Source organism: Moschus berezovskii, chromosome 18 (assembly GCF_049115385.1).
Source record: "Moschus berezovskii isolate FMDL1 chromosome 18, NW_MosBer_1.0, whole genome shotgun sequence".
Lineage (NCBI taxonomy): Eukaryota > Metazoa > Chordata > Mammalia > Artiodactyla > Moschidae > Moschus > Moschus berezovskii.
In genome coordinates, this window is record NC_142477.1 from 68745685 (window position 1) to 68764863 (window position 19179).

Sequence of the window (19179 nt, forward strand, 5' to 3'; positions counted from 1 at the left end):
TAAATTTTAATGTCCTCCTAAGAAGATGAATTTTTAAAATGTGTTGCATACTCAAATAGTGAGTTTAAAATTATTAACAAAAACTATTTTCTTAGTGAGTTTTAAAATTTACTTCAGGATCTTTATTCTCAAGATTATTCCTATACTTGGTTGTGATTGAGATGATAACTAGATCATATATCCAAGTACAGGAACAATCTTCCAGAAGTTTTATACATTCTCCAATGTATCTGATTCCTTTTCCACATATACAGGAATCCCTGAAATCAGCACACAGTCCCTCTGGCGGCTGCCTCTCAGTTCAGGCTCTTTGTTGATGGCTCCTGCTCTAGGCAGGCACCTCCTCTCCGGGTTTCTAAGGAGCCTTTTGCAGGGCAGCTGTTTGTGCAGAGCCAAGGCAGCTACACATTTTGTCTGTGTTTGGTCTTAACCGATCAGATGAAACCCACAAAGCCAGAGCAGAAATATTATCTTGGCTGGGCAAAGTCCTCCACTGACCCTTCAGAATGAAAGAATGTTTTAGCAACTCTGGCTCGCTAGAAGTATCTCCTGCCAAGAAAACCACTTGAAGTCAAGGGTGATAGAGTAGAGGTCAGTGGGGCAAGCGTCCCCTCTTGGAAGCTCAAAGTAGACCTAGGTTAGCTTAGCTGGGTAAGATTTCAGGGACACACTGGGGACTTGTTTTAGTTCATCCTGAGTGACTCCAGGGCTTTGGTTGCAAACTAGGCTGAAGGCAGACATGTGGGCCTATATTTCTCCTTGAAGATCTGAGACTGGGGAAGAGAAAACCAAACCCAGAAGAGACAGATGCATTCATGCCTCCTATAATACAAACCACAGAGTGCTGCAACCAAGTGGCAGAAGCTCAGTGGGGAAGCACGGACCCTGCTCGACCCAGGCCAAGACTCTGCTCCCCTCAGAGTCACCCGTAAATGAAGCAGTTGAAAGGAGAAACTAAACCAAAAGGTAGCCACAGGTTCAGCAGAAAAAGACAAAGAGAATTTTCCAGAGTTTTCTAGAAGGCTCTGACTAGTGTATCCCAGGTGCAAAGCTGGTCTTGGGTAGTTGGGGCTGATGACACACTCATGCTAGTGCCCTGGATGAAGTTTCCAGAAATGAAATCTTAGGAAATCTGGGAGGCTAAGAAGCAACAGCACAAGGACCCGCTGTGACGTGTCCTTCATCTTTCCTCAACCTCCTCTCCAAACCGCATTATTTCTTTTTCGGCCCACCTGAGACCCTAGAAGTCTAGATGGGAAAGGGCTTGATGGTTGGGCACCTCATTCTCTCCCATTTCAAGGTGAGGAAGAACATTAGGGCTCTACACGTGTTAGGGGTGGGGAGCCACGCAGGGCTCCTGGGTCCTCTCCTCCAAAGACGGGCCAGCCCCGCCCCTGGCCGGGAGCCCCGCCCCTGGCCGGGAGCGCTCAGTACCTTGTGGGTGAGGGAGTGCTGCTTGAGGTGGTGGGGCTGCACGAACTCCATGCCACACTCGGAGCAGATGTAGGGCCGGATGTCCTTGTGCTTCATCATGTGGTTCTGCAGCTGGCTGGGGTACTGGAAGGTCTTGTCGCATTCGGAGCAGTTGTACTGGATGGGGCCCCGGTGCGTGGTGAGGTGCCTCTTCAGCTGGGCCAGGGTGGGGAAGTCGAGGCCGCACTCCACGCAGATGTTCTCGCGTCCGCTGGCGTGCTTGGCCTCGTGGGCCTTGAGCTCGCTGGGGTAGGCGAAGCCCCGGCCGCACACGCGGCAGTTGTGCGGCTTCACCTCGCTGTGCTGCATCATGTGGCGCTTCAGGTGGCTGGTCTGCGTGAAGGCCTTGTGGCACACCTGGCACTTGTGGGGCCGGGTGCCCTGGTGCGTCAGCATGTGGGTGTGCAGGTGGCTCAGCTGCTTGAAGAGCTTCCCGCAGCGGCTGCACGCATGCGGCTTGATGCCGCTGTGGCCCAGGATGTGGGTCACCAGGTTGTACTTGGAGGTGTAGGACTTCTCGCAGGTGGGGCACTGCCAGCGCTTCTGCGCGCCACCCACGTCCACGTAGTAGCTGTCGTCGATCTGCACGTTCACGTCCACCCGCTCCACCTTCTGCTTGGTCTCCTCGCTCTCGGGCGGCTCGGCTTTGCGCGGCAGCGGCGGCTCCGGCGGCCGCTTGGGCAGGAAGGTGTGCCGGCTGAAGGGGAAGGGCGAGGCCGAGGGCACGAAGAAGGGGAACACGAGGCCCGGGGCCACCTTGGGGTAGTAGGGGTAGGGCGCGGGCAGAAACGGAGGGGCCGCAGGCGCAGGCCACACGGCGCTGGGCTTCACGAGCTCCTGCTTGACTGCTTTGCCGCCCAGGTGCCCCAGGTTGCGGTAGAACTGGAAGCCCACGTTGCACAGGTCGATCATCCGCGAGTCGTACTTGGGCCGCGGTGGCGGCGGCGGGAAGAGCAGGCGGAGGTCCGGAGCCCCCGGGTTCTTGCTCTCCTCGGGGTGCAGGGCGAGAGCCACTTCTTCCGCGGGGTGGTTATAGGGCATCTTGGTGGGCATGCTCTTGCGTTTGCGAGACCCTCCTCCTTCAAAGACCCCTGGGAATCCGTCTAGCTCTCCTGGAGGAGGCTCGTACCGGAACTGGGAAAACGGCCCCCGGAGGGCTTCCGGGAAGGGGTGTCCTGGGGGAGCCTTCCCTCGGGAAACCACGGGCTGCAGGCCGTGGGGAAACGAGGGGGCCCTCTTCACACCCAAACTGAAATGCACATCTTCGTCTTTGACCATCTTCAGTTCCTTCTGCATCCGTGGCAATTTTCCTTTAAAGAGAAAGAAATTTATTGTTTTTTAAAAAATTCCTTTTTTTCATTAAAATTTTTGGCTAGATGTCAGTACCAATTTATAGAGAGTAATGTTTGTTTAATACCCATCCCCGTTTATCCTAAGGCTGTTTAAAATATCATTTTTTCCCCCTTGCAAACTCGGTTACTAATGTAGAAAACACTGGCCTCTTGGAGTGGGACCCTAGGGCTCCAGTGAAAATCCACAGAAACAAAACCATAGCTGGGGCTGGGTTGGGGGTAGGATTTGAAAACGGGCTGGATTGAGAAGAAACCTGAGAATTCATCGGGCATTTTCCCCATCTAAGATGAGAGTACCAAGGCCCAGAGAGATGAAGTGACATTCTGAAATCCCACTTCTACTCAGTTCAGGAGTCAGAACTGGAACACCTCCTTTCAGCTTGAGATGCAATTGCATCTGCCAAATGGCGATTTAAATGTCTTTTAGGATCATTTCTTCTCTAAGTGAATTGATCTCCACTGCCTCTCCCTGTCTAAGGGCCCTTGCTGCTGGGGAATGGGGATACTGAAGGCCACCCAGGAGAGGAGACTTTACTGTTTACAGATCTCAGACTACCTGAGTATCCACCCTAAGCAAGACTGCTAGGGTATATTGAGCAGACAAGATCAATGTGATTAAGAAAAGCATATACTTCAGTGTTGACAGTCATTCTGGCAATCTATGCATTCTACCTAAGCAACTTCAGGGGAAAAAAATTCCAAGATTGTGAGTCTCTCAGACTGTACTTGTGTCTCTTCCTTCACACAGGCGTCACATAGAGCTTGATCTTTGGTACTGGTGACTCCTGTGGTACTGTGATTTCCCTGGCATGTCTGTGAGAGCCTCTGGGGCCAGAATCTCAGCCAGGGGCCATGCTTCCTCACACATGTCTCCTTGCCAGTCTTGTAGCCTCCTTGCTTGTGTACAGGTGGAGAGAACCAGATGGCTGACTTTACATTTCCAGCAAAGGCCCTTTCTACCTAGATCTTCTGGGCCTGAATGGGATTGGCCCCCTTTGCTCAGCAGACACTCTCACAGAACCACTCAGCCTGGTCAGGAGTCAGGTCTGGCCTCGAGCCACTGAAGACAGGGCTGGGATAGGTTCTGGATTCACACAGGGCTCTGGCCCCGGGGAATGACCACTTGCTGAGCAGTGCAGTGTGAGGGTTCCAGAGGTGAGAGGACCAATGATTTTCTGTAGTCCCTGGTGAGGCAAATTCAATTTTATTTTGTCACCACTGACCTACTAAAGTGAAGAAACATTATTGAACAGAGATGATGTGATTTTTAACATGAACGCAGAATTATGTCTGCAAATTCAGAGATTTTACATTTGAATTCCCTCCCTATTTTAATATGGCAGAAATTTTCCCCCCAGTTTCTGACTTCTGCATATATATACCCCACCTCTAAAATAGTGGTCTGCCTTCTCTAGAATAAAATTGTAACTCAGGAGGTTTCAAAAAGCATTGAGATTCATCCATGGACATTTCCCCAGACTTGTAAAGCAGCAGCCCCTTCCTGCATGAACATCTTAAGGAGCACTGCTGATCCCTACAGAGGTCAAGGAGAACTAGATCTGCTTCCTCCTGACCTTCTTGAGACAGAAGTCAGCTGTAGCTGCTGCTAGTTATTATTATCCCTGTCTTTTCAATCTAAGGTGACAAAGAGGGCCCTGGGCGGGAGCGGGGAGGGGATGTAAAAGAATTACAGCCCAAAACCTAGTCCATATCAGGGATGGGGAGTATTGAAGGGGAGATCAGAGAACAGATGTCTCCTCAGGAGGCCTTTTATCAGTCAACTTAAAACCCTGAATGGCCTCTGAAAAAATATTAACAGACTCTGAAAGACCTGAATGTGTGCAACCTACACGTTCCCCTCTATCTCTAAAAATAGCTCCACTGGCATCCATGAAAGATGTGGGATTCCCATGCAGGAGGCAAGAGAGGCATGGGTCAGCACAGGGGGTAGGGAACTGCAGGCCCTCCTCTGGCCAATAGTCTGTGACTGCTCCCAGAAAAACAGCAGGTTAGAAGCCAGTTCTCTACCAGGATGTGCTGAAATAATGTGCAAAAATAAAGAACTGAGATTGTCAAAGTAGACAGCTATGGGAGAATGCAAAGAGCATTGGTTTGAAGCCTGGGGATCCGGGTTTGAATGCTAGCTTTGTGTTAGCAACTGTGGGAAAATGAGAAGTTAATTTGGAGGTTTGATTTTCTCATCCATGAAATAAGGATTGGAATATCCCCATGGGGTTGTTGGATACTTAAAATAGGGTGTGTTTGTGAAAGCTTATTAACACTGGACAGTTTAGTACTGTATTCTCGCGTGGTAAGAAAGGATAGACAGGAAAGGAGGCCTGAGGTGGTTATCAGGGATTGAAGCCAACTGACCTCATCTCTGTTTTCCAAGCTGAAGCTCTTGGGCAATAGTGACTGGCATTTTGGCCTCCTCAAACCAAGGCTATACCTGTTTGCCTCAAGTTGGTCTTGTCCCAGCAGGCACTGTGAACCACACTCAAAAACGCCAATGGGAAAGACCAGGATGAGTGTATTTACTTAGTATGGAGATGACCTTCTAGTGTAAGGATGCTCTCTCATCCCTTCTCTATGGCTCTTTACTATTATGGGCATATCTTCAAGTCTTACATTCATAGCAGATGACTTTGGTTACAAAAGGGTTTTGGGATTGGGTTGGGACAAAGGGGACGGGGTGGTCTCATGAGCTATTTTAGCCAGTCTGTGGGAAGCTGAGGAATTGTCCCCGCCTAATATAAGAGGCCACTTTCCCAGAGACAGAGGACCTGTATGTCAAACTCGAAGTCTCAGACACTGGGACAGTGCTGGGTCAACACTGGCAAACCAGATCTTGCAGTTCCTGCTGGACTGTGAGGGCACAGACTGGGTCTGTTGGATGCACTGCTGGTTTCCAGTCCCCAACATGACACCTGGCACAAGGCAGGCGCTCAATAAACTGCTGTGGGATGAGAGAAGAAATGAATGGTTCTTACTTTTATTCTTAAAGTCTCCATATGGAAATTTTTATGTTGAATTTTATTATATCTTACATTTATATAGACTGCAGGTAACTTTAGGGGGACGTCCCTGATCAGACCATGAGGACACATAAATTCTCCGGCAGTCACTGTGGGCAGAACCCAATATATACACCTTGCGTGTGCTTTTGTTTGGCTCAGTTCCCAAGGATATCATTCTCTGAATTGACTCTCAGGTTCAGGGTAAGCTCTAAATCCTGGCTGTACTAATACTAGAGTACAAGTTTCTGCAACTCAGTCAGAAAAGAGGTGCCTGAAAAGTCCAAAAGGCGACAGTTAGAAAGACCCCTGGATTGAAACTGTAAAGTATAAACCAGGAGTGGGTGATTACCCTCACTCTTCCACCCCAAGGAAATGTCTGGGAAGTTAGTAGCAGTCTATCCTTTGTACTAACGTGAGGGTGAAGAGGCAGCGGCCTTAGAATAATCATGCATTTTCATTGCTCTAGTCAGAGAATGTTCTAAGGTCCTGGCTTTCTTCCATGTATACTCAGCCACCAAACCCAATAGGCTGTAAGTCACAAAGCAAATGGTTGGAGGAGGAGAATATTGGGTTTGATCTACTTTAGAGGAAAATGGGGTTCAGGATGTCTTCTCTAACAGGTGTTACCCATGAGAGTTAGTTTTTGAGGAAATGGGGAATGAATGGATTTTAAAAACAAAAACAAAATCTCCTCTTTGAACCGTAAAGACCAATTAGAAATACAAGGCTTAACCAAGAAGAAACTACATTTAGTTTTGGGGGAAAAAATTCTTCTAATAATGCCCTTTTATTGGGAATTCACCTACTGCACCAAAATATAAATATCCCCCAGATAAAATTACTGGTATTTTGTGGTTCTCATTGGAATGGAAGTTCAGTCCAGTAAATGCTGTTAGAAGAGTCACTCTGAGTCAGCATCCCAGGGGCAGATCTGTTTATCCTCATTCCACAACACTGATTTCTATTCATTCTGAAATTGGTGAAAGAATATATTCTCTGATATTCTTTATTCCTTGAAGGTTTCCAGTGTTTCCTTGGAAAACATTACATTTTACTATTGGAGATGCTGGCTTCCCTTTTAGTTTGAGAGAGTGGTATTGTATTTACGGGGTCAGCCCTGCAGCGCTGACCTCAACAAAGATGGAAGCAGAGAGGAGGTGCAAGTGGAGGAGAAGTTGATGCGTAAGAAGCAGCAGTGAGAGCAGCAAAGGGTGGGGAGTCGTGGGAGGATAACAGGAAGGCAGGAAGGGAGATACGCAGATTGACTGCCAACCTCTATTCATACAGAGGGGTATTATTATAAGGCTCCTCCAAAATGGGATTTTATTGGATCACCAGGTTCTTTCTGAATTTGTGATAACAGAAAAAGACTCTGAATCTTAGAATTAAACATTCTGATGATTCAACATAATTGTCCTACTATATATGTGGTTGTAGTGCTGAGTTCCTCATCTGCAGGTGTTTGGCAAGTAATGATTCAGTCTTGAGTTCCTGATGTTGGCAGGAACAGAAGGATCTCTGTATGCATCTGGCAGGTAGAGCATTGTGTTCTAAAGAAATAAATGGTCTGCCTTGTCACTCCCTGGGTTAGACGTAGACTCCAGAAGAGGGAATCAGATGCCTGGTAGCCAGACCCCAGGGCCCTTCTGGATGCTCCTGTGTCCCCTGTTTAGTTTGTAAACCTGAATTCCTTTCATTTTATTATAAAAAGTAATCTATCCGCCCATAGCATGAGTTGAGTCTCCTAGGTTGGTCAGAAACTAAGTGGTGATGAGACCTATTCACATGTGCAATAGTTAATTGAACTCACATCATGGTTTTTTTTAAGTTCCTAAATACCACCAAGACATAACATAAAGTCAAATTTAGTTTTCCATTGTTTAAATTGTCCATAATGAGCATGTATACATACTATTTACATATAGATATAGATATGCTTTTAAAGAGTCCTTCTTAAAACAAGAAATTCAGCTACTAACCTGCGTAGGTTAAATGAATGTGGGTTTCATTTAGGAAAGTGCTTAATGCCTAGGTCTAGTTTCTGAAAAGCACTAGTTACTTACACACTGGAACAGCTGCTAGCATGTAGGGTTATCACTGTCCTCGTGACCCATTTAAAGGAAGGAAATGAATTGGAGATAATGACTTAGCAGTTCTCTCTCCCAACTCTCAGAGCTAATATATCACTCAGGGATGGAGCTCCAACTGGAATGTTAGAATTTTTCTCCTAATTTCTTTGCAGTATCTTTAGAATATATGTCAATTTTGTTGTTATTTCTTGTTCATAAATTAAGTAAACTTGATATACCCACTCCGAGCTAAGCCAATAAATACATGCATGTTTAAAAGCTGAATTTAGTCTGTCTCTGAAAATGAAAGCATATTTGGTCTGTTGGATCTTAGAATTGGTAGATAATACCAGAAAATGTGACCCTCTGGCAAGCAAAAGTAGTAAAAATCAACACATAATAGATGAAGTGAGCCATGTGTGGAAGGAACCTATTTTAAAAGTGTCACTCAAGACAATAGTTTTGTGGAAAGGGGAGCAAAAATCTATTTTGTATCATAATTGTCATATTTGTCAAAACTCATGGAACAAAATAAATGAATTTTACTGTGCATAAATTCAAAATAAGTTTAAAAATATAAAAGAAACGTACAAAATGCCCCCTCTGTATACTATAAAAGACATAACTGAGGATATTTGAGAAATACCCAGCAGTAGTTAAGATGACCAGACTCTACACTCTAATAAGTTCATATCTTTGGAAAGCATCCAATAACACGCATATGGTATATAAAGAGGGGTATGTGTTTTTAAGAATTTGATGATCTAAATTCCTGCTCTATCCAAAGGGGAAATGTTATATATGGCCGATACCAGGTTTTTTAGTTTTTGTATGTATTCTATTCAGCAAGAACTTTGTGAGGCAGGGATTGTGTGTTAAACTATCCTTCCAGGTCTTCTAATCTTTGGCCCTGCTTGCATGTGCAGCAAATAGTCTTCTCTAATTGCTCCAACATTCTTTGAAATGTAAGTTACTCTGCTATTAGTGTGTAAGATCATTCTGGTGACTAGAAAATATGCTCCTACCCCTTTATTTTTTTGGGCTCCAAAATCACTGCGGATGCTGATTGCAACCATGAAATTAACAGACGCTTATTCCTTGGAAGGAAAGTTATGACCAACCTAGATAGCATATTGAAAAGCAGAGACATTACTTTGCCAACAAAGGTCCGTCTAGTCAAGGCTATGGTTTTTCCCGTGGTCATATATGGATGTGAGAGTTGGACTGTGAAGAAAGCTGATCGCCGAAGAATTGATGCTTTTGAACTGTGGTGCTGGAGAAGACTCTTGAGAGTCCCTTGGACTGCAAGGAGATCCAACCAGTCCATTCTAAAGGAGATCAGTCCTGGGTGTTCATTGGAAGGACTGATGCTAAAGCTGAAACTCCAATACTTTGGCCACCTCATGCGAAGAGTTGACTCGTTGGAAAAGACTGATGCTGGAAGCGACTGGAGGCAGGAGGAGACGGGGACGACGGAGAATGAGATGGCTGGATGGCATCACCAACTCAGTGGACATGAGTTTGAGTGAACTCCAGAAGTTGGTGATGGACAGGGAGGTCTGGCATGCTGTGATTCATGGGGTCACAAAGGGTTGGACACGACTGAGTGACCAAACTGAACTGAACCCCTTGTCAATTAATAGGTTGGTATTGACATTTAGGTCCATAGATCACTCTTATGAATGAATCATTTCCCCCAATACTGATTAGTGGAGTCTCTTACAAAATGGAACTGGTGAATCTGCAAGCCTGCTGACCAAATCCTGAGTCATGGCAGTCCCACCAGGAGGTGATACTCTGTGAAGTCTACCTGTGTAGCCAACTATCTTCTTTCTCTGATACCTTTCATTGAAGACATTAACCAGAGTGTCCCAAGTTTCTACAGGGCAGGAGGTAGAAAGAACCTAACCTATTGGAGGCTTTATGGAGACTCAGAGGTGAAACTTGCCTTTCCACCAGAGTTGGAAGAACATTCCTCACTTTTCTGAAGTCTATCATGTTTGTTCCACTCATTGACTGGGTCCTGTGCTGCTAGTCATCTTTCTATGTGGGTGGGTAGCTTATATTTTTAACAGAATCTGGTAGAGAGTCAGAAACATGCATGTTGCCTTATACATTGTTCCGTTCCGTTCCGTCGCTCAGTCATGTCTGACTCTTTGCGACCCCGTGGACTGTAGCCTACCAGGCTTCTCCGTCCATGGGATTCTCCAGGCAAGAATACTGGAGTGGGTTACCATTTCCTTCTCCAGGGGATCTTCCCGACCCAGGGATCGAACCGGGGTCTCCCGCATTGGAGGCAGACGCTTTAACCTCGGAGCCATCAGGGAAGCCCAAAGTGAAAGTCACTCAGTCATATCTGACTCTTTGCAACACCATGGAATTCTCCAGGCCAGAATACTGGAGTGGGTAGCCTTTCCCTTCTCCAGGGGATCTTCCCAACCCAGGGATCGAACCCAGGTCTCCCACATTGCAGGCGAATTCTTTACCAGCTGAGCCACCAGGGAAGCCCATTGTTGGCATTCAATAATTGCTTGGGAATTTACTTGGTAGATGCCATGTGTTAACTTGCCCTTGCTCTATGATCCCAAGCAGAATTTTACCATTACATGAAAGAAGAAATAACTGGTTTACATGGCCTGTTCCAATTCATCCTGAGCCAACTTCACATCAATGAACTGCCAAGAACATCTCCAGCGAGGAAGGGGCTTTAGGGAAGGTGTGGCAATGACTAGGATTGTGCTTTCCAGAAAACATGGTCCCCTCTGCTTTATCCTGGCTCAGAATGTTTGGCCAGTGTGTGCCCTATTCTACTGACCTGGCAGATGGAATGTCCTGTAACACTGAAATGAATGAATGTGGGAGGGCTCTGGAAATGCCCACGGGGACAGTGACCACATGCCTGAGGGAGGCCTCTGAGGGAGTGTGTCACCATTCTAGCAAACGATATCACAGGAGGGCAGGCCACCACCATTTCTCTTGCTTACTCAACAATGCCAAGTGCCCCGTGATCTCCAGGCAAATACTCACTAGCTTTGTGGACGTGCCCATCTGGAACAAGCACAAGCTGGAATCAAGATTGCCGGGAGAAATATCAATAACCTCAGACATGCAGATGACACCACCCTTATGGCAGAAAGTGAAGAGGAACTAAAAAGCCTCTTGATGAAAGTGAAAGAGGAGAGTGAAAAAGTTGGCTTAAAGCTCAACATTCAGAAAACTAAGATCATGGCATCTGGTCCCATCACTTCATGGGAAATAGATGGGGAAACAATGGAAACAGTGTCAGACTTTATTTTTTTGGGCTCCAAAATCACTGCAGATGGTGATTGCAGCCATGAAATTAAAAGATGCTTACTCCTTGGAAGGAAAGTTATGACCAACCTAGATAGCATATTGAAAAGCAGAGACATTATTTTGCCAACAAAGGTCCGTCTAGTCAAAGCTATGGTTTTTCCAGTGGTCATGTACGGATGTGAGAGTTGGACTGTGAAGAAAGCTGATCGCCGAAGAATTGATGCTTTTGAACTGTGGTGTTGGAGAAGACTCTTGCGAGTCCCTTGGACTGCAAGGAGATCCAACCAGTCCATTCTAAAGGAGATCGATCCTGCGTGTTCATTGGAAGGACTGATGCTAAAGCTGAAACTCCAATACTTTGGTCACCTCATGCGAAGAGTTGACTCATTGGAAAAGACTCTGATACTGGGAGGGATTGAGGGCAGGAGGAGAAGGGGACAACAGAGGATGAGATGGCTGGATGGCATCACCGACTCAGTGGACATGAGTTTGAGTGAATTCCAGGAGTTGGTGATGTACAGGGAGGCCTGGCGTGCTGTGATTCACGGGGTCGCAAAGAGTCGGACATTACTGAGCGACTGAACTGAACTGAACTGAACTGAATGGGCAGATGGATCTGTGACCTCATCCTTTCTTTTTATTTTTACATGGGTAGGGTTCCTGCCCTTTTTCTGCCTTCTGATGAATAATCATTCCTTTTTCCCTTATGCTTTTTAGAGTTTTTTCATTGACCTGCTTCATTGCTGATTCTTGTATTCATTCTACTCACTAAAACCATTCTTGAAAAATATATATACTTATAAAATATATAGACTCATCTCCTCATGTACTTGTACACATAGCCTATTTTTGGAAAGAAATATAGGAATCTTGTAGTAGTAGTTGCCTCGCCAGAGAAAGACTGTATGACTGGAGGAAGAAGGCTTGAAAGTCTAGCCGCTAGTCTGAGGGAACAGTTCCATCAGAGTCTGTAGGAAGATGCTGCTCAGTTATACAACTCCCTGCACAGAGAGGAGTCTTTTAATTACATACCCTTTCAACTTATACAATTGTATATTGTGAGTAACTTCAGTTCAGTTCAGTTCAGTTCAGGTTATTCAAATACTTGCATTTAAAATATAAAAATGCATATTGTCTTTCAAACAGCAAATATTCAGACAAAATTAGTATTGAAATTCCCTTCCTTCTGAAAGCTGAACAATTCTCTTTATACGTTTCTCTGGACTCTTTTTCTGCCCAACATCTTTTGATGCCTGGGCAGCAGAATAATTAGAGTTCTGGTGCCCACATTTCTACCTCTGACCTTGGACAAGTCACTGAACCTCTAAACCTTCCTCTGCTTACCTGTCAGCAGAGTTTACCCTGTTTTATACTTTGGGCATGCAGCTTTATGACCCAGGCTTATATCATCAAGGAAATAAGTATAAGCAACCACAGAAACGGCATTAAGAAAGTCACAAATAAACTACATTCAACCACAGGTAAACTACATTCAATCTTGAAAGTTCAGGTTTGGAAGAAAAGCTATGACTAACCTAGACAGCATATTAAAAAGCAGAGACATTACTTTGCCAACAAAGGTCAATCTAGTCAAAGCTATGGTTTTTCCAGTAGTCATGTATGGATGTGAGTTGGACCATAACGAAAGCTGAAGAATTGATGCTTTTGAACTGTGGTGTTGGAGAAGACTCTTGAGAGTCCCGTGGACTGCAAGGAGGTCCAACCAATCAATCCTAAAGGAAATCAGTCCTGAATATTCATTGGAAGGACTGATGCTGAAGCTGAAGCTCCAATACTTTGGCCACCTGATTCGAAGAGCCGACGCATTGGAGAAGACTCTGACGCTGGGAAAGATTGAAGGCGGGAGGAGAAGAGGACGACAGAGAATGAGATGGTTGGATGGCATCCCTGTCTTGATGGACATGTGTTTGAGCAAGCTCTGGGAGTTAATGATGGACAGAGAAGCCAGCTGTGCTACAGTCCATGAGGTCACAAAAAGTTGGACATGACTGAGCAACTGAACTCTGTCATTTCCCCAGAAAGATAAGTCTGACTTCAGGACTCACAGTAATTACAGAATCACACTCAAATATGACTAATCCAGTTTCTCTGTTCTACCCACCCCTGAGTTTTTCCTTGGCTCTTTCCCCAGAACTGAGAAGAAACTCCGAGATGGTAAGGATGAGATTGTTGGATTTGGGGCAATGTCAGGTCCTCCCCACCCTGGAACCTCGAGGTAGTTAACTTAAAAGCTTCTTTCAGACTAAAAGTATGATTCTATTTATGCCACTGCATAATCATAAAATGTCAAAGCACAAAGCATGCTCCAGCTCTCAGATAGAGTTAGTCCCTCTTTCCTCTCAGTCCCCAAGTCTGTACCCACACCCTTGATGTAGCTTCCTCCCAGAGTATTGCAACAATCTGCCTCCCCACCACGCTGTGATCCCCTTGAGGTCAGGACTAGTCCCCAAGCTTTTCTGTGCCTTCTCTGACTTGCACAATGACTGGTACTTACTAACATTTTTAAGTGATTCATTTTAAAATTGCAGTAATTTTCTAGTCTTAAAATGATTTTATTCTGTTTTTATATGTAATAATATATAATGTAATATAGTTTAGGATTTGTTATTGCTTTAGCATGTCTCTGACTCTGGGGTTTTTCTTTATCAATTTCTCCTTTCTAATAAGTTCTCTCTCATCCACCCCAAATGTTAACTTTCTGCATAGAGAAAAGGACCGAGAATTCAATTTGCCAACACCTAACCACCTTGACCATTCATTCTTGGGTGGTTTTTACAACATTTTATTCATTGTTCCTTTGACATGACTATTAGCACCTCATTGTCTCCATTCCCATATCTAGGACTCTAGTTCAAGTGCCCACCACATTACTCCAGGATTACTTTCAACAGTGTCCATCCACTTTTCCAGATCTTACTTCTCCTTTCTTCCAAATCTCTTTAATACCAATGCCAACTCCATCTTATGAAAATTCATCACCCTAATTTTGCTTGTGGTGATGATGTGCCTGGCAAGAACACTCCCCTTCCTAGACATCCTTTCAGTTAGGAGTTGCCTTGTGCCACAGTCTTGGCCAGTGAGATGTAAGCAAAGGCTGCTAGGAACTTCTGAGAAAGCTTTTGCAGTGCTAATGCAGAAACCACCCACTTTATCCTTTCCTGTCTCGTTTTTCTGCCTGAAACATGGATATGAGGCTGGAGATGGAGCAGTCACGTTGGAACAGTGAAGTGATAAGGTGAATGACAATGCCTTCCACAAAGTATGGCTGAAGGCAGGAGGAAAAGTGTCACTGTAGAACTCCTGCACCCACTTGGTGCTGCATTTCTTGTTATTTAAGAAAATAAATCCTTTACTTGCTTAAGAAAATGTATTCAGTGTTCTGTGGCTTGTAGCTAAATATATTCCCCTTCTGATACACCAAGCAAATCAAGTGTAAATATCTCTCTCTGACCTTCAAGGTCCAATTCAGTTCCCTTTGTCTCTAAAATCCCCTCAACCCAGTGGAGACCACTCTTTCACTATTTTCTACATGGGGCAAAGTAACTCTTACCCCTTTGCCCTTAATTAGACTGGTTGGTCATCCAGGAATATTCTATTGACCCACCTCATCTTCCAGACTAAACTTAAATTCAGCTTCTTCCTGTAACTTCTTTTGCTACTTATACCCCAGTATCTCTCCCAAGAAGATAAATTCTACTGCACAATCTTAAGGAGGCATGAATTAAATACAGTGTTTTTCCTTGTATTAAACTAATTATTTCATGGTTAGGTTTCGTTTTTCCAGTCCATATGTAAGCTGCCTTCAGCCCGGGAGTCATCCTCTTCTCTCTCCCATTGTGCCCTGCATGACACAGATTGCCACGGAGGTACCAAGCACAGAGTTGCTGCTGGGCTCGGATTCTCCTACTATCCACTGCTATTATTTGCTTTTTAAAATAGATTTGTCTGTGGCTTTAAGAGCACATGTGAATTTAAGTTGTGTTTTCTTCTGATAAAATTAATATTACCATTAGTTGCCAGTTCATAATCAGTATGAATTAATTTGCCATGTGGAAATATTTCACAGTCGCAAACATCACTGATTCTTCATTGTTGTGAGATTACATTGGATTCATGTGTTGTTGGGAGCACATCTGTTGGTACTGGAGATCAACCTCCAGTCTCTTAACTCTGAGTTTTTGGCATGAAGAGGATGTGAGATTAAACAAGGAGAAATGGCTCCCATTTCTCCTTGTCTCAGAAGCAGCTACAGTGCCCAGTTAGAAGGCTTGGCTTGGGGGAGAAATACACATCTGCTCTCAGGCTCCTGCTCTCAGGCTCCTGTTCTGAGCTGGAGCCAGGTGGCTGCAGGGGACAGAACTTCCCAGAAGCCTCCTTGGAGGCAAAGGAGGAAAAGAGAGAAGAGGGGAAAATGCCATGGTGGATTAGACCTCCGAGGACTTAATTACTCGTTTAGGAAATTGAAATAATAACAAGACTCATATCTTGGATAGTTTTGTGTCCTTCCTTAGTCATTTCAACTGTTAAAATCTAAAAGGAAATTAGTGTAGGGAGAAGTTGTCCAAATTCAGAAATGAAGATTATTGGAACTTCTGTTTTTCTCTTTTTTTCTTCAATGAGATATTACCACATTTATATCCTCACTTTCTTCCTCTCTATCTCAAACACACACACACACATGTACACATACTCACAGGCATTGCTATATTCTGTGTGTGTCTTGTATTAACGAAATAAAAGTACAGCCAGTATGGAGATTCCATAAGAAATTAAAAATAGAACTACTCTACAATTCAGCAACTTCACTGCTGGGTACATATCCAAAGAAAACAAAGCTGTTATCTCAAAGAGATATCTGCACTCCCATGTTCGTTGCAGCATTACTCACAATAGCCAAGGTATGAAAACAACTTAAATCAATCTAAAGTTATGCAATCTAAAGTTTGTAAATGTAAAGGCTTCCCTGGTGACTCAGGTGGTAAAGAATCCTCCTGCAATGCAGGAGACATGGGTTTGATCCCTGGGTCAGGAATATCCCCTGGAGAAGGGAACAACCACCAATTCCAGCATATTTGCTGGAGAATTCCATGGATAGAGGAACCTGAAGGGCTACAGTCCATGGGGTCAAAAATAATCGGACACAACTGAGCAACTAAGCACACAATCTAAAGTTAACAACCCCCCATCTGCCAGCTCTCTCTCTCTCAGCCCCAGCTTTATTTTGCTGGTAAGAACTACCTGGAAAACAGTGCGTTAGAAAATATCTTGGCCATTCATCTATTTATTCTCCACCTTCCCCACTGGACCATAAGCTTCATGAGACCAGGTACCTTGCCTATGCTCGTCACTGTTCAACCCACCTAGAAGACTGCCTGACGCGTAGTAGGTCAACACATTTGGATTATTTGGGAGGTTTTGAATATGTAGCACTCCCCCCAACACACACCTAAAAAATGGAATGCCTAGCACCCTCCCTGCTGCTGCTGCCGCTAAGTTACTTCAGTCGTGTCCGACTCTGTGTGACCCCATCGACAGAAGCCCACCAGGCTCCCCCGTCCCTGGGATTCTCCAGGCAAGAACACTGGAGTGGGTTGCCATTTCCTTCTCCAATGTGTGAAAGTGAAAAGTGAAAGTGAAGTCGCTCAGTCGTGTCCAACCCTTAGCGACCCCACGGACTGCAGCCCACCAGGCTCCTCCATCCATGGGATTTTCTAGGCAAGAGTACTGGAGTGGCTTGCCGTAGACCTATATCATATCAGGACCTCTGGGGGTGGGGCCCCAGGTCAAGCATTGCTGCTTTTGAAGAGTTCTGCAGGTGACTGTCATGGTCATTCAAGCTGAAGAACTACTTTAAGGAGTTGCCTGAATACAGAGTCTATACAGTGAGGGTAGCATGAGTGGGCACGAGAGTGGGGTGGAGGAGGGATTCTGATGAAAGGACCCCTGTGACTCGCAGTCATCCCTGCCTCTCCACCACCCACTTAGGCTCCTAGGTTTGGGCTATGGGGGTGAGGAGAAGATTCTTCTCCATGCCAAGGCTGAGTTGATGAAATACAGCCATAGCAGCGGCCATTCTGGGGTGCAGGTAATCCATAAAAGAAAGCATCCTGGATAGGTCATGCTGTACCTGGTGAGAGAGTGGGCAGAACCCTCCTAATCCCTCTTCCTCCCAGGCCTAGCCACCTTGCAAGAAGCTGGGCTGGAGAATTGCACCCATCCCCAACCCCCGACCACAGGGATGGGTCCTCTTGGCTCTTTGAACCTGCAAAAGTTGACAATGAGGAAGAGGGTATGAGATTTTCTCCCTGCATGACTGTGATACTTCTAAAAGGTTGAGTTGCGGGATTTTTTTTTTTTTTTTCACTTCTCTCTTGGAAATTACCTCCATATGCTGATTGGACTGAGGACAAGACTTCTTCTTTACACTGAGAAAGCATTTTCCACTATATTTAGGAGACAAGTGGGACTACTATTTTCTCAGCTTCCTTAATGGATTTCAATGCCATTTGTCAAGGTTGGTTTTCTTTAAATATCTTTTTTTAATTTTCTAACAACAAACAACTAGATGTAAAATCTTCCAATGTACTTTGATTGATGGTTCACACCTTTTGGAATATCTAGCTCATAATTTTAGAAGGAAGCAGCTGGTACTCTTGACATTTAATTCCAAGAAAATGCCTCATTCAATTCCCCCTCTCCCAGATAGGGTACACAGACTGTTGGAAAATATTCAGTAATAGTGATCCAAATGTCCACATTAAGTGTGGAGGAAAGGTAGCATAAGCTTTTAACATCCTGGAAGGTGAGCTAATGGCATTGAAATGGCTATTCTTAAGAAAACATGACTGTGGCAAGAAAAGGTGGCTATTTTAGTTGCTATCGATATGTGCGTGGGGGACCTTTGAAACTAGGGTAAATACATAGGTTTTTGTTCCTAGGGCAGGTGATGGTTTTACCCAAGCGACTTTGCTGTAAGTCAATGGCATAAATATTAATAATGACAACTATTGTTAACTGAGGACTCACTGTATGCAAGGCTTTTACATGGATTCTCTTGTTCATTCACTACTATTATTATCCCTATTTTATAGATAAGGTACTTGAGGTATAATGAGTATAAATAGTTTGTCTAAGGTCACATCTTGAAAGTGTTAGTTCACAAACCACTTGTTGGCACACCTTTACTATAAAGGATCAAAGAGTAAAATATTTTTGGTTCTGTGAAGCCTACAGAGTCCATTGCAACTAGTCAACTCTACTGTTGGAGCTAAAGCAGCTATAGTTGCCATGTGAAAAAATGGGAGTGTCTGTGTTCCAATAAAACTTTATTGGTGATATGTATATAAATGGAAGAGAGAGAGAAAGGACTATATCTCAATAAAATTGGACAAAAAAATTAATTAAACATCACTAAATTACATTAACTTTTAAAGGCTACCATATTGTATGGTTGAAAAAACCCTTTATTTACAAGAGCAGGTCAGGGGCCGGACTTGGTCCTGGGGCAGTAGTTTGCTAACTCTTGCTCTTCGACATGATGCTAAGCTCTCTCCTGAGGCCTTTTGCTGGACTCTTTTACTTCAATAATCCTCTTTCAGAATCATTTACATTTATGTATGAGCCATTGCTAAAGCTGAAACTCCAATACTTTGGCCACCTCATGCGACGAGTTGACTCACTGGAAAAGAGTCTGATGCTGGGAGGGATTGGGGGTGGGAGGAGAAAGGGACGACAGAGAATGAGATGGCTGGATGGCATCACCGACTTGATGGACATGAGTTTGAGTGAACTCCGGGAGTTGGTGATGTACAGGGAGACCTGGCGTGCTGTGATTCATGGGGTCCCAAAGAGTCGGACACGACTGAGCGACTGAACTGAACTGAACTGATGAGCCATTGAGCCTACTTATACAATGACCTACTGAGCAAATAATTGTTAATTTTTAGTGAGTCG

At 44.6% G+C, this 19179-nt stretch overlaps 1 protein-coding gene across 2 annotated transcripts in view; it reads right to left on the minus strand.

The window, feature by feature from the left end:
• Positions 1 to 19179, minus strand: part of ZNF366 (zinc finger protein 366) — a 69621-nt gene that overhangs the window by 21456 nt on the left and 28986 nt on the right. For both annotated transcript variants that reach the window (XM_055421883.2, XM_055421884.2), the window contains exon 2: positions 1435 to 2783. In XM_055421883.2, the coding sequence (XP_055277858.2) occupies positions 1435 to 2769 (1335 nt within the window). In that variant the 5' untranslated portion in view covers positions 2770 to 2783. The remainder of the gene's footprint in view (positions 1 to 1434; positions 2784 to 19179) is intronic.